The 16,402-nt window shown below is 47.3% G+C and overlaps 1 protein-coding gene across 2 annotated transcripts in view; it reads right to left on the minus strand.

Annotated features, from left to right (window-relative positions):
- The window catches only part of NIN (ninein), a 99,554-nt gene that overhangs the window by 56,948 nt on the left and 26,204 nt on the right, over positions 1–16,402 (minus strand). For both annotated transcript variants that reach the window (XM_065403007.1, XM_065403008.1), the window contains exons 3-4: positions 14,089–14,258; positions 2,460–2,499 (exon numbers count right to left, since the gene is read on the minus strand). In XM_065403007.1, the coding sequence (XP_065259079.1) occupies positions 2,460–2,499; positions 14,089–14,258 (210 nt within the window). The remainder of the gene's footprint in view (positions 1–2,459; positions 2,500–14,088; positions 14,259–16,402) is intronic.

A 16,402-nucleotide genomic window follows, 5' to 3' on the forward strand; every position in this document is an offset into this window, starting at 1 on the left:
TTCTGCTGTGCTCCATCCCTGGCTGCAAGGGCTCTGCTTGGGGCAGGGTTTTTCACTGGGGGGTGGGGTGGGGTTGCTGTGTCAGTTGGTTAAAGGAGGGACTCCATCAAAGGGATGATCTTGCAGCATGTCTAACTCTCATGCTCCACCATGGGCTTTGGGATCTGCACAATCCAAGGGGAAGGCAACTCCCTTGATGCTCCCAGAATGACCTGTAGTCTGTAACTCAGCTGGGACCTGAACCACGAGGAGCTTTGGAGACTGGGACCAAGGCCTTCAGCTGGCAGCGAATGCAGGCTGGGGGCCCGTGGAGGGACAAGAGCGCAGGCTGGATGTGCTCACTGCAGCCTAGACGGAGGAGGAAGTGGTCAGCTGCATTCCGCACAAGCTGGAGCTTTTGCAGAGTCGTGTAATGTCTGCCAGAGCTCTTCCCTCGATAGTTGTGTGTCGGCCACTAGGGCCAGACCTGGTTATCGCTAGGGAGTCCTATGGCCCTGGCCATGCTCCTGTGGCAAGACGTTCAGAACCCCCCAGCCCAAAACCATCTGAAGCTTAAATATGCCATTAAGCAAATGTTTTGATCAAGATACGTTCAAACAATTCTCTGTCACCAGCAACCTCCACTTGAACCCCTTCCTCCAAGCAAATAAATTCAGTGCAATACCCTATACAGCTGAAAATGTTAACGTTTAGAGGGTATCAGAGGGGTAGCCGTGTTAGTCTGAATCTGTAAAAAGCAACAGAGGGTCCTGTGGCACCTTTAAGACTAACAGAAGTATTGGGAGCATAAGCTTTCGTGGGTAAGAACCTCACTTCTTCAGATGCATCTTCTTCACTTCTTGCATCTGAAGAAGTGAGGTTCTTACCCACGAAAGCTTATGCTCCCAATACTTCTGTTAGTCTTAAAGGTGCCACAGGACCCTCTGTTGCTTTTTAACGTTTAGAGGGTTACTTGAAAGGGTTAGAAGACTTTTTGTTGCAACTCCCCCTCTTACACACACACACACACACAGGGGGAAGAAACTGGTATTTCCAAAGTAAGTGGAAACGTTTAGCCATCTCTCAAATCAAAGCAGAGTCTTCAGGATCTTTCTGTGGCTGACCAGCCTCCTGCAATCACTGCTCTCGAGCGGTGCTCCACAGTCCGTGAAGACAGTGTGCTCTAGTGGGCAGGGTACTGCCCTGGGGGTCAGGAGACCAGTTTCATCCCTGGGTCTGCCACTGACCTCCTGCATGACCCTGGGCATTGAACTTCCATGTCTCCTCCTACTCTTTGGACTGGGATCATCACTCCCTATGTTTTGGTTAGGTCACTGCAGTACAAGTGATAAGACACACACACCAAAACCTTAAGGGAACAATTTAAACTCTAGCCAAGGTAGAAGGAAATCATTTAATTCTGTGGCTCATGTTGACATCTAGTGGCCAAGGAGTGCAACTCCATCTAACGCTATCTCAGCATTCCCACTGCTGGGGGAAAGCCAGGAGAAGGGCCTGTACTAGCAGCATCTATGGCAGTGGGTCTGCATTGCTGTAGCCCAGTGAACTTCGCTACGCAGCAAAAGGCTTGATGTGTGTTCGTACACAGCTCCTCCCCCAGAACTCACAGCACGGGAGCCCCGAGCAGCCAGCCATCACAAAACACGGGGACCTGCTACGGGGGGAGGAGGAGAAACAAGAGAATGGGGTAGCAAAGACAAAGCAGGAGAAGAGGGAGATGAACGAGAACTGGAGAGAGGTCTGCTTGGGACAGAAGAATGAGAATGGGTGAAGGCAGCAAGTGAGAGGAAACGCCCCCTCCCCCCCGGGGGACTGGGATGCAGGAAGCTGAGAACCCTTCGGGAGAGGGAGCAGGATTGAAGGTGATCCAGGGCCACTGGCCTCCAGGGTGGGGCGCAGGCAGCCGCCTCTCCCGGGCCCGTCTTTTCGTCTCATCCCAGCCTTGGAGCAGGTTTCCATCTCAATACGCCACGACAGAAAACCGAAGCCCTGCAGTCTACCTGCCGTTTGTGTTAGCTGGTCACCATTACAAAAGTAGAGACTCATCAGCCATGTTCCACTGCAAGAGCATCTAAAGGCCCCTCTCCAGCCACCTGAACCTAGCACTTCTGCACAGCTCTAGGAACAAGCACCGGCTTCCCGGAAGCACAAAACCAATATTTCCAACCTTTCAGAGGAACAGGTTCCAGCACACAGGGATCTCGCATCCCCAGCGAGAGTGAGCCAGGAACCTCCTCTGGTCCATGTGGTTTTTAGCCTCAGACACTTGCAGCCGGTTCCTGGGCTCTGCCCCATGAACATTCCCCAGGGCAAGATGCCGAGAGCTCTGCTTACGACTAGATTAGGTCTGAATCAGAAATTCTTACCAAGAAACTGCCATTGTTTAACTTTCTTATTCTCCTCCATTCCCCCTCCTTAACTTTACAAGAATAAAAGCAGGTGCTTCTGCTTGTTCTTACCTTCTGCTTCATATTCCTCGCTGTCCTGAGTCTTCCAGCGCTAAGAAAAAAATAGGTTCCACAAGTTATTAGTATTCAAAGGCAGCACAAATAACAGGAGTACTTGTGGCACCTTAGAGACTAACAAATTTATTAGAGCATAAGCTTTCGTGGGCTACAACCCACTTCTTCGGATGCATATAGAGTGAACCATATATTGAGGAGATATATATACACACACATACAGAGAGCATGAACAGGTGGGAGTTGTCTTATAAAAAGGACTCTATGGTCATCATCAGATGAGCTACAGAATTCCAACAATGCCGAAATACTTTCATCTCCACAGCCTCCAGGGGCCGAGCTGTCAATCCAAACCTTTTTGATGAAGTCCACTGCTAGTAGTGTATCTGTTCCAAGGTATTTCGGTGAGGATTTGCCAGGGGCATTTCAAAATAAAATCACTTTTGCAATAAGTGTAGTTATTGCAAAAATCAGATCTGAAGATACCAGGCTAGAGCAGAGTCTGGTTAAACCAGTTCAGTTAGGAGGAAGGAAAAAAAGATTTATTTTGAAAGGGGCTCCATTAAGCAAACCAGTCCATCTGTCTTTGTGAGGGGAGCATGTGGATGTGAAAGGGAAGATTTAAGGAAGGGAATGTGCTTAGACTTCCAGGTTTTGGACTATCTTTCCAATTGTGGAACATCACCAGCCATCTCTCTTCTGCTCTGGCTATATGACAACCCAGAGAAGACAAGAACGACTAGCAAACTACACACTATGATCTCATCAACAGCAGGTACCTGAAATAGCTACATCTTGCACACCGCCAAGTACCAGGTACGGAACCCCCTTTCCCACTACAACAAGTCCACACACAGCACAAGCAGCAGATTTTCAGTGTCAAGGTAAGCAGCAAGAAAGCTCCTCTGCACCCTTTTATACCGCCCCTATCCAAACCAAGTTAAAATCCTGGCTCCCCCAGGCTCGAAGATGCGCTAAATTGGTTGAATTAAGGCAGCGTGGGTTTGTTCACAACAGCCTTTCAGAAGTGCTAGCTCACCTTTAAATCCTACTCTAGGCATTGCTTCCAGCTGTGACAGGTTAGAGACCGTTCGGGGAGAGAGCAGAGCATTGACGTGAGGTGAAATCTAGAAAAAACGTATTTGCAGGCAGTGGACTTTATACAGGTCCACGTGGCAAATAGGTGGTCGTACAACACACTAGCTTTCGCTTCCAAATGGATAGCCTCTTGTAGAGCACGTTACTGTAATCCTAGGCAAATATCCCAAATATCCCTGGGGCTGTGAATCGCCAGCGAGTAGCTGGGCTACCGTAAAGCCCCTCATACACGTATGATCAGGACATCTGCTCACAGAACATGCAACAAAGAGGCTTACAATGGACAAGGTAAAGAACAGTTTAACACGGGTGGGACAGGTCAGCCTCTACTCACCGAACCTGCCCCACATTGGGAAAGGAAACCATCACCAAGCGGCCGCTGTAGGACAGGAAACCACAACGACAAGCTCCTCCTTACCTAAACTAGAATATTGACTGAAGACGTCGAAAGACAAAGCAAGTTACCGATGTACTCTCTGCCGTCCCTACAGCAGCAGCCAGCTCCCTACGGAACGCCCTTTCCAGAGGTAGGGTGAGTGTGGGGGACAAAACTAGGAACTCGTGTCATTGCGATCTCCCTCAGAAAAGGAACAAGTGCTGGCGAGGCAGTCTGAGCACTGGGCGGTTTGCTTGTCCTCCACCTGGCAGCCATCCTGATACGATTCCCTAGCACATGGCAGTCAGCACCCAAGTATCCGTGGCCAAGTTACTTCCACAGTTCTATATTTCACATGCATTATTTAAAGGATTTACCGAGCACTGCACAGCCATCCCTAGATATTGCTGCCCCTAATCAACTGATGGGGCATTTCATTGCTTATGTACTCAGCACACATGAAGCCCGGCAATATCAGCTTTCATTCTAATGGCAGTATTAGCAGAGGTTACTTTTTGGCAGTTAAAAAGAAGCGCATGAAAGCATACGCATGTGACTGATGGATTTAGAGTCAAAGTCACCAAGGACACAAAGAGGCTCTAAAATCACAATATAAAAGTTTAATACGTCTCATTCAGATTACAGCTAAAAGCCATTAATCTACAATGTTACCATGGAAACTGGATTAGGTCACTGTACTTTTTTAGCACGGCTTCTTGCTTCTGTTTCATCATCTGGTAAACCGCATGATACCAGCTCCTAACAGCACACAATTTGCATGCCCACCACTGCCTTTCTGCGTGATTGGTACAGGAGCGAAAACCAGCAGCAGAGCAGTCTGGGGTGAGGGAAATTCATGCTTCCCTAGCAAGGACCCCCATGGAAAATAAAAATGGGTGTGGGCGAATGAACTGCCAGAATATCCTCCAACGTGCGTAAAGAGTCAAACGGCAGCAAGGCAGCTTCTATAGCCTCAATGGGACGTCACTGACGTAAGCGAGCAAGAGCTGCTCGCACAGGTGCCAACTTTCTTCAGTCCGGGTGGGTGCTCCACCCCTGCTCCGCCACGAGGCCCCACTCTGCCCCTTCCCCCAAGGCCCCACCCTTGCCCTGCCTCTTCCTGCCCCCTCCCACTGTCTCCCTGGCCCCGCTCCGCCCCCTCCCTCCAACACCTCCTGCCTGCCGCTGAATGCACACACCGACACGCACGCACACACAGCATGTGACAATCGCACCAGCACAAAAAACTGAAAAGTTTGCAAACAACCCACAGTATGAAATTTACAGTTCTGGCAAATATACTGACAGACTAGGAACGCATTCAAACACGGACCGAACGGCCTGAATTTGTGCCGCTTAGCCTCAATGAATACTACTCCCCAGCTCCGCTCAGCAATGGCATTAAAGAATTAGGTTGGCTGGATTCCTAGTTTACCTCCAATGACCTCTAAGGAAAGAAAAATATACAGAAGGCAGGAGCTGGGGGAGCAAATGGCCACAACTTGTGTCTGTGGAAGTGGAAAACGGAGCATACTCCTGCAGTCGACAATATACGGCCAAAGAATAGCCTCTAGGGCTCCAGAGATAGACGCCGCCTTCAAGCGTATTTCCCAGCATCCTCCCTGAATTCCCTTTTGGTGGGAGGCGTGATTTGTTAGTGTGAACTGGATTTTGAAGCGGGATGGGGTGAGGAGGAGAAATCTCTCCGAGCCCGGTTGTGAAGGGTTTACATACAAGTAGCGTAATATTTTATTTCTTATTTTTTAAAGTAAGAGCTGAACTGAAGCCACTGAAAAACTTTCAAGCACTCGTTGGAGAAGCACCAGGTAATTTCATAAATCCAGACAGTTCAGAGAGGCTGAATGGTGAGCTGAACACCTGTCGTCCCTGCTCTATGCGGATAATCAATTGTTGCAGACACTGAAGGCCGAACGGCTCTGTTAGCCTGACTGCTGCGGTAATTCGATTTATCTGCAGGCGCTCTCCTCTGCCGCCCAGCATCAGGGGCTCTATTGTACTTGGCTGCTGCAGCATCACCTGGCAGGACCCTCTACGCACACGGACTCGTTACCAGACTGAATGCTTGACAAGAGCTTCATTGTGAGGCAGGGGTACCAGAGGTCAGAGGTCAAGCAACACCCAAAATGGCTGCCACAGAAGGCAGCCAGCCTATTTCAGGAAGACAAAGGGAGACTTCCATCAGTGCTGTGGACCGTGCATCTCAATGTCACGCGAGGCATTGTTGTAGCGGGCGCGATTGTTCTACAGCTGGATGTGGGTCACACACATTACTGAGCCGGTGTGCAGAAGGCAGAGATTTTAGGAATGTATTATTTTGACAGACACATGCTTTGCTGGGCTGAAGAGCAGATGGCTCAGGTTTTCAATGATCGCTAGCTTCCAGCTCAGAACCCATGTAAGCATCTGCAGCCCGTGCCGTTTGCTCGCTGCAGCCTCTCTCCATAATAACGTAGCAACCTCTCCCACCCTACCATCTGCTTCAGTGAGACAGACCTTTGTTCTCGGTCCGAATATATTGCTAATTAAAATGATGATCAGGGGCTCACACTGCGCCTATTCTATCCTGCACATGTTCAAGTGATCCTTAGCACCAATGTTAACATAAGATTTTTGGGGGGGGAGGGAGGAGGACTGACGAGGGGATGGCATGTGTTTGCTGAAGGGTCGACTCATTGATGCAAACAGCCAGAACAAAGATCCCCAAAACTGAGCAAGCCTCTAAACTGCAACACAATTTACAGCTGCTTTCAATTATAAAGCACCACCACTAAGCACCAATAGGGAGTCCAAACAATAGCCACTCACAGCTCCTGTTTTAAAAAGATAAACATGCTTTGGATTATCAGATTTGTACTTTGAAGACTTCAGGATCCTAGATTTTGAAAAAAAGTCACCAACACGGTTTCTCTGCCCAACTTTGTGGGCCATCTTGGCAAGTGACGCAAGTCAGGGATGGAAGATTTTCCAGTTTCAATTACTGCCTTTTCATTCAAAAGCAAAGGAAAGTATACGTTCATACTCCTCGGGCTTTTCCTCTGATTAAGCTCTTCTTTATCTGATAAGCATGCAAATTCAGGAATAAGGCACATGGCTAGGACATAACCATCCCTCCACAGAACAGTAAGGAAGGAGGCAAAAAGTTTGGGTTTTGGCCATCTCAGTAGTAGAGGATTGCCAGAAAGACCTCTAGCTAGAGCAGTGGGTCTCAAAGTTTTGAACTGGTGACCCCTTTCACATAGCAAGCCTCTGAGTGCGACCCCCCCTTATATATTAAAAACACTTTTTATATATTTAACACCATTATAAATGCTGGAGGCAAAGCGGGGTTTCGGGTGGAGGTTGACAGCTCGCAACCCCCCCAGGAATAACCTCACGACCTCCTGAGGGGTCCCGACCCCCAGTTTGAGAACCCCGGAGCTAGAGTGTTATACAGGTTGTCCATCACCATGGTATCTAAATAATTTCCACCGATAGTAAACACAAAAATCTCTCTTCAAGCCCTGTTGGCAGGGCCAAGCTTACAGTTACTGACAAGTGTAAAGGGTGAAGCGGCTGGCATGTTTGGGGAGGTAATTGCAGGGAAGCTCTGATGAAGAGGAAGTGGGTTTTGCCATTGGTTTGGAGCACAGTGAGCATGGGGGTCGTTTATTTGGCAGCAGGTTCGTTAGGCTTGGTCCAGCTCCATCTCCTTAAGATACAAGTCTTCCCCTGCTTGTCAACAGCTTTTTCCAGTGGCACCAGACAGTCCTGGGAGGCTGCCCTCATGGAAGGAAAGGCGATCAGGTAGCTAGGGCAGGCATTTTGCAGGGCTTTGGGTGTCAATGCAGCGACCTTGAGCTAGACTCTGCTGGGGAAGGGGAAGCAGTGTACCAGGGTGATGTGTCCCTGGTAAGCAGTGCAGCCTCAGGGCATTGGGCTAGCAACCGGGAACTGCAGCAGGCCAGCCTGGAAGTTACAAATGCATGAATCACTGAGGCCAAATCAGCTACATGTAGCTACAGGCCGCAGTGAAGGGCACCATCAGCAGGATGCTACATTGCAGTGTAGACACAGGAGGAATGGCTTGGGTGAGCTGTGTATAAGGTTCTCTTCTCTAATCTACCTGCCGAAGCCAGGCCTCTCTGTCTACCCTGCTCTTTATACCCGCGCTCTCCGGGCGTGAAGTGTCTGTACGCTACACAACGCCATAAGTACAGATGTACCTGTCCGCTCTTCGTTCCTCACTGCTGAATGGAGTCAGTTCTAGCCAACGTGCTGTTGGGCAAATCACCAATTATGAACGTGGGGACTATTGGCCGACCCCCAGCATCGACAACTTCAGGGTTTCAAAAGCTGCATTAGCAGGAGGTTAATACCTGCAACACGGGCTTTGGAGCAGCAAAGGCAGAGTCAGAGGGCAGCAGGTGAATAGCTGAGATTGCAACAAGTTTTTAAAGCCCATGTCTAAGGGCTTGCATGGCGGAGGCGGCGATTAGCACCTCGTCCACAGGGCAGGCCAAGGCGCTCATTCCCTATCTCCCAAGTAGTTGACACGTTAAGCAGAGTAATGATGGAGATTCTGCAAATAATTTGATTAACCCTCCCCATAGCACAAGCAGGAAGAGAGGACAGACTAAAGGAGGAAGTGATCAGCTTCAGACATACAAGATGAACCCTTTTAATTGGCCCAGGGGCTGGTTCAAAGAAACATCCCAATGAAGCCACTGCCCCACTTTGTCAGATCCTTGTGGATCACGCTGTGCTTGGGCTAGTCACTCATAATGAAGACAGCTACAAGCTTAAAGACATGCAACAGAAACACTGGCCAAGGACTTGCTTGCAAGGATTTAGTCCCACTAGCCACGCTTCTGAGAAGTGGCTTTAAAAATGCTGAATGTCATCTTCAGGGGGGTCATTCCTAACCAAATCTGTAGTGTCTTTTGCTCCCCTGCAGAGCCCAGAAGTTCCCGCTGCAGTCTGGGAGGCTGAAGATACACATAAGTTTTAGGGCTTCAGTACATATCAGCTGGCCCCACTTGTTTTCAGACACCCTACTGAGGGATTACAGAAAGGTAGAAGGAAGGCACCGAGAAACTTATCCAAGTGTTGAGCAAACCTCACGAGGGATTAAGTCCTTAGTATCCCTCCTGAAAGAAAGCAGCACAAACACACCTTCATTAGGATGTTTCATGCAGACAGAAGAACAAGTATGGCTACTTAGTTAATGGACTGACCTTGTTAATTTACCAGCCTTTTACACCCACTTTACAGCTAACAGAAAGGAATACAATTACGCTGAGTTTTCCTAGCTGGTGCACATCCCGAGGAGGTATATTAACATTGATTTCGAGGTCAGTGCAGTCCACGTGGCCTGCACCAGAGGAGATGGATTAGTCTCTCCACGGTGGTAAGCAAACACATTAGTGCACATATCACCGCAGAAGCCAGCTCTCTTCCAAGTGCACAGTCGAATTACTGCGAGGAAGGCGAGATTGGAAAGCAAAGGATCGTAGAGCCATGTGGAATCGTTGGCAAGCAGGCGCACTAGCCAGGAGCTTGGTCTTTTAAAGTTCTGGTCTGGGTGGGGGTGTTTTTTTAAAGTATATTTTAAAGCGACACATTTCGTTCTCCCCTACAGATAATCAGGTTTTCACGGCACCGTAGTATTGCTACGTGTACACTCGCTCTACTAACAGCTGCCTGCAATTCCGTATTTCAACGTTCCGTCAGCGTGTGTGTGTGTGGCCAGCTAGAGCACACTGGGGAAAGAATTCCGCTTCCCCTCTAGGGCAAGGTCTGTGCATCCACTCCGATCTGACAGCTAGCAATACTTGCAGTGCAGTACCAAAGCTCATGGATATTATCCACCACTTAGTGCAGTGCGGCTGGCGCCCCTCAGCACTCACAGCCCTCCAAGGAGGCATCATAAGCAAACCCGGGGGAAGGGAAACAAAAACAAATGCTTCTTCTCCCTCACTGGACAATTTCCACTGAGTGCTACTGAACATTCACTATCGGATTGACAGTATTTGGCAAACACACAGCACAGTGGCAGGGATCCAGCATCAGCGACGTGCTGTTGTGGCCATATGCTAATACACCCTACCAAGCTTACACTATTTCTCCTCCCTTGCACATTCTGTGGCTTGGGGTGGTGGAAGGGTCTCAGTGCTCACACGATGAGATGCACAAGTTTCATCCAGCAGTACCATGGTGGAGTTTGAGATGGGGGGGAGAAAAGGGATAGCTCAGTGGCTTGAGCATTGGCCTGCTAAACCCAGGGTTGTGAGTTCAATCCTTGAGGGGGTCATTTAGGGATCTGGGGCAAAAAAAATAGTTGGGGATTGGTCCTGCTTTGAGCAGGGGGTTGGACTAGATGACCTCCTGAGGTCCCTTCCAACCCTAATATTCTATGATTCTATGCCCTGATCTTACAGAACACAAGCAAAACAGGAGTTGAGATCTTTAGGTGAGCACATGACTAGATCTACTATAAATAAAGCTTGATACAATCATGCATCTCTGGAACAGAACATTCCCAGGCTGACAACTGGAGATGCAGGGGCTGGGAGAGGAAAGCAGCTTTCAGAACCTCAAGAATATTTATGAAGTGTCTCTTCTCAAAGCATGTGTCATTTAGGTGTTGCAGATTATGGCAGTGCAATGGAAATCACCAAGCACAAACAGAGAAGATAAGAGGATGGGAATGCCAGGAAAATCCCTGTTGTATTATCTAACAAATGCATATAATGAAGGAACAAAGTTTTCTGCAAGCAAAGACTCGCCACCCTCCAGTTATGGCAGTTCTGTAAAACGCCACTGCAAAGGAGCAGAGTAAGAAGGCCAGATTTCCTTAATCTCGGTTTGTACCACAATACATGGATTAATACTCTAGCATCAGACAGCTAGCCCAGTTATTCATCGTCTATATTAGCTAGTACTGTAGTTGCTACTGAGTTTTCACGGATGAACTGAATTGACGGCAGAAGACGTGTCTCTTCTGCTCACAACACACTTCGTTAGACATGAAGCCAGAGTTATAGCCATAGCTTAATTACTGGCCCTTACTTTATTCAGGAGCACAAAGAGGCCAGAGGGAGGTATTCTGGTATTTAGTCAGCATGATCTAATGTGTAGAACAGTTATTAACATGCTACATCAACCAGATACAATCACGTATTCTTCTGGGTTTTGAGTAGGAGACACCTTACAAGGCTGGTCCAGTGGTGGCACCGTCAGACATGATCTTGGGTAGGACTGGACAGCTCCCCAGTTTACTTCGGGAGTTACACTATTATCTGCAGGCCAAACGTATAAGTTCAGACCGGAGACTAAGTGAAGCTGCATCTTATTTACAAAGAACACTTAATACGGAGCAATATTTTCTCCCAGAGTAAAGAGAGTGGCATCCAGGAGGCAATAATTCTGCAGTCGGACATGGTTTTTATGCTTGGCCCCAGTTTGAAGTGACAGTTTTGCACTGTAAGCCTCAGCCCCAGGCTCTGTATTCGGTTTAGGGATGGCAGATTATTATATTTTTTTAATATAATTCTTACCGATCATATCAATGGGTTTTTTTAAGCATTTTTTCAGATTTTTATCTATTTAAATCTTCACAGCTGCAGGAAATTATAGTGGTTTCAGACAATTATTTAATGACAGTAGATGCAGAGATTTAAAAAATTAAAGCTTTAAAAAAAACTGTTTGAACACAAACGGTCAACATCACATGTCAAAATATACAAAGTAGATATCCTTCAATAAATCAGACCCGTGTTTACTATTCATTCTATAGTCCATTTGTAACAAGCCTAATTCAAGACTAAATCAATGGATTTTGATAAATTCCCAAGCCACATTTTTCTTACTTCGCCTGTTAGTTTTGATCATCATCTATGGAAATATTTTCAACGGTTTTTGTGTGTACAGTGAAATCAACATTCACTGACATTTACCAGTAAAAATCTAATCCTTTTAAACCTAAATTATGCTACACACACAATAGCCTATTTCCAAACAACGTATAATTATGACAAGGACTCTGGAGATGCTACATTCAGTTCAAATTAGCTCTGCCCTGCTGCCCACTTTGATCAACTATTATGCACAATCTGGCCTTGTACCACATTCTCCCCGGCCGATGTGCAGGGTACAGCAAGAGAGGGAAGTTTGGAAAGAACTATGCTGTGGGAAGCTATAGATTCAACAAAGCTTTGATCCCAGCTACTGCGGTTTCCCCCCAGACTTTACTCAACTGAAGCCCAAATAAGACGACTTGAGAAACCATTTCTCTTCACGAAAAATAGAAAAGGGACCTGTTTGTGACCTCCTTTGTAAAGCACTGAGATCGATGGATGAAAAGCACTTATATAAGACCTAGTTATTACTATTATATTTCTGAATGGACCTTATATTTCAGCTGCTTGGGCAGCATAAAGTTTGCAATCTTATCCTGCGGTGTTGGGGTTAAAGGAACAATGCTTGAATTGGGCAGGTAGGTCACAGACGTATTATTCAGCTGAGGCTCCAGACCAGAGCTTTTCTTTGACAGTGGATTACAGTGTCTGTGCGTACACATGGAGAGCTGGGTGTAGCTGGTAGCACCAGCCATGTGGTAGCATACCTCCTGGGCCCAAGGAGCCTAGATGGTTTTCTGAAATCCCAGGCCTATCCTAGCATCTTCTGATAGTGTAACACCCCTCAGGTCTAGAACCCAGGCCTGCAGAGCGACCAGGCAGCTGACATCTCCCAACGGCAGCTGTAACCAGCTCATGCTCCACTTCCCATGACCCGTTGTGGACGCTGACCATAGGAAGTTCCGCCTTCAGGGTTTGACAGACAGCAGCCTAATGGCTCTTGATTGGCTGCCTGCCCTTTATAAACCTAGGCAACAGCATGGATCTTCTCTAGCTGCCACTACCGTTCCTGCTCCTTACTCCTGAATTCCTGGCTTTGCACTCAGCTGGATTTGGACTTTGCTTCCTGACTCAGACCCTGAAACCGGACTCGGACACTGAACCTTGGTATCGACCCTGGAACCCGACTACCAACTTCTCTGCTTCTCCCAGCCTCAGGTGTGGCCCTGCTCTGACCCATGTTGGGATCCTGACAGACTGCTCCAGAGCTCGTGCAAGAGCTGGGCTCCTCCGCAAATCTGCAGAATGGGCCATACAGCTCTTTGGAGTGTGTGTGACTGGAAGCCATCCTTCCTATTACACCGAGCAAGCTCAAGTCGCCTATAGCGCTTGCAGTGTGGCCTGCAAGTGGTCAATTCTATTCAAAAGTTCTTCATGAAGAGGAAGGATGGACTAGGGCAGAGAGGCGGGTGGACGGTAAGGAGCATTCATTACAGCTGACCACAACCTTGGCACGAGAGAGGGTGAGAATACAATTTGGGCACTGTGGAAAAAGCAACACTTAAGGAGAAGCCTGATCACAAAACACTCCTGGTAGCAGAACACTAACTTGCTCTGGGAGCACACAGCGCTGTAGGGACTGACGTACACAATGGGGCTAAAATCGTTGGCAAACATTTGCATTGCAGGCATTGATGCTAATCCAGTTGGATTTCTCCAGCGTCCCTGGACTTTTCACCTGCTCACTAGTGAATCAACATATTAACTCAGCATTAAAATAAGAACCAAATGCTCATAAAGATGCCGCGAAGAGGTCTTTTTCCCCAAAAGGGAACCTTAAAAAGCATGCTACGAGAAGCGCATTTAACTGTTTATGATGTCCCCTTTCTTCCCTAATGCTAGACATTGCTCTGCCTTGTATTGTCTACGTCAGCACATTTTTGCACAGATTTAAATTTGTGCCAGTGTAAGAGGAGTGGGAGGAACAGAAATCAAAAGACAAGTAGCTGGATTTAAATACTGAGGCAATGAGCGTTCATCTATACCTGATGTTCACATACACAAGCTCAGATGGCACCCCATGGCTTGAACACTCTGTCCCTGATGGAGTTTAAACGTTTAGTTCTGGCATGAGAGCAGTGAAACCAATACAACAGTAAGAAACTGAACTGTGTACCCTTAAAAGGAAGGGAGTCAGAAGACAGCCAGGGTCATGTCCAAAACCTCCCTTTTCCCCCTCACACATCCCATCAATGCGACGTAGGTCCCGTGGATAGTCACTTTCCGGGCACTTTACCTCATCGCAGTCATTGGAAGCGATGTGTGAACTCCGGGCTGCTTCATTGAGAGGCTCAATCACAGTCACCTCGGCAAACTCTTCCACGGATTCCTGAAACTCCGGCAGAGACCGCCTGCCATAGCGTTTCCCGCCTTTGATGTATTTGGGCTGGGCTTCAGGTGAAGAATCTATTGAATTAAAAACAAAACAAAAACAAAGATAGAGCATTGGCAGCATCATTCCCGAAGAAGCAGTCAGCATTTAGTCCCAGCAAGATGCATCATCGTACAACTATAAAGAACAAGCTATTCCTTCATACTTGTGGCAATTCAAAGAGCAGCTCCTCTTGTAATTATATTGTCCATAGTACTGAGTCTGGGACATCTCTAGGTGGTGCCCATTCCCATGAATATTTGCACATGCTCTAGACGGTCTCCAAAGAATGCCTCACTTCGCAGCCCTAATTCTGCAGGCAGATTTCCTCAGCATCTTGGAGAGTGGTTTTGAGAACGCTGTTTTTGTAGGGGGGTCTCTCACCTGGAGAGCAGAGGCAACTAAAACCAAACCAAAAATGCCCCAGAGATGCAAATGCTAAACAGCCATTTAGAAAAAGACCCTGAATAAGCATTGCAAAAAGTAGAGAGCCCTAGAGGTGCCAACGTATGCCAGCTATGCAGTTGGTACTGAAGATTATGGCTTTTGTTCCAAGCCATACATTACAGTCCATTTATCAATCTACATTGACTGCTCTCACTCTGAAAACCAGGCTGCAAGACCACACCTATTGAATCACTGGGGATGGGCCCGTCCACACCTAAAGGGCCCTCTCCTTAGCCCAGTGTTTCCCAAACTTTAATAACCTGTGAACCCCTTTCACTAAAATGTTAAGTCTCACGAACCCCCTCCTAAAAATGAATATTTCCAGGGATTTTCTCCTTTACCCGAGTATAAATTATAAAAGCAGTGATCTTGGAAATATAAAATTTGTTTTAGGATATGTTTATTACACACTATTTATTATTATTTATTATTTATCATTACAGTATTTTTATTACATTATGAAAACGGCAAGATCTCACTTTCGTAGCTTGTATCACTTTGAATAAGCCTGTTATAAGACAAGGCTCCTATGTTTCATCAAGGAGTATCAGATGTGAAAGAATGAAGGTATTTAAGAAGCCAACTCAAAGAGTTCCTCCTACACAAGCATTGAGGTCTTGAGGAGTCCAGGCAAACAACGCACGTTACAACAAAGCTTAATCTTGTTCTTCATAATAATTTTAAAAACAATACTAGCTGCCTATTTAATTTTAAAAACAGCAAAAAATATCCACCCCCTTTTCCATTTCTTATAAGGACTCTTGAAGTTTAAATCTTCTCAGTGTGATAGATATGCTTGCTTTGATCTGCTTAGCTCTTGGAAGTCCAGGGGCTCCGGGCTGCTGGCCCGGGGTCCCCAGGGACAGCTCTTTCTGCCATTAGGGAATTTTTTCCCGAGAACCCCCTGTAACATTTCATGAACCCCCAAGGGTTCACAAACCCCAGTTTGGGAACCACTGCCTTAGCCTAAGGAGAGGAGCCACCAGACCCAGGTGTTAAATGATTACAGTGGACAACTAATAAAACAAACAGGGACAGGAGTGAGGGTCACAGGTCCAAAATCTAGGATCCAGAGGAGGACACTGAGCAGAATATCCCAGATAGCGCCCACTTTTCCTCAAAGGCGTCCAGGGAGCCAGTGGACATGGCCTAGAGAAACTCCTGGCCTAGAGAAACATGGCCAGGATGGTGTTTTCTGGAAGATCACCGATGGATTGTAGTTTCCTCAGGAAGTCAGTGGTGTCTCGAAGATAGCTAGGAGTGCTGGTAGCGTAGGGTGTGAGGAGAGAGTCCACATAACCAGACAAGCCTGATGTTAGGCTCAGCCTCAGCCTAGATCAATCCACACAAGCGGTCCATTTCCTGGACACTACTGTGCTAATAAGCGATGGTCACATAAATACCACCCTATACCGGAAACCTACTGACCGCTACACTTACCTACATGCCTCCAGCTTCCATCCAGGACACACCACACTATCCGTTGTCTACAGCCAAGCTCTAAGATATAACCGCATTTGCTCCAATCCCTCAGATAAAGATCTTGTAGGTGCTTGTCTCTATCAAGCATTCTTAAAACTACAATACCCACCTGCTGAAGTGAAAAAACAGATTGACAGAGCCAGACGAGTACCCAGAAGTCACCTCCTACAAGACAGGGCCAACAAAGAAAATAACAGAACACCACTAGCTGTCACCTTCAGCCCCCAACTAAAACCTCTCCAGCGCATCA

Source organism: Emys orbicularis, chromosome 4 (assembly GCF_028017835.1).
Source record: "Emys orbicularis isolate rEmyOrb1 chromosome 4, rEmyOrb1.hap1, whole genome shotgun sequence".
Lineage (NCBI taxonomy): Eukaryota > Metazoa > Chordata > Testudines > Emydidae > Emys > Emys orbicularis.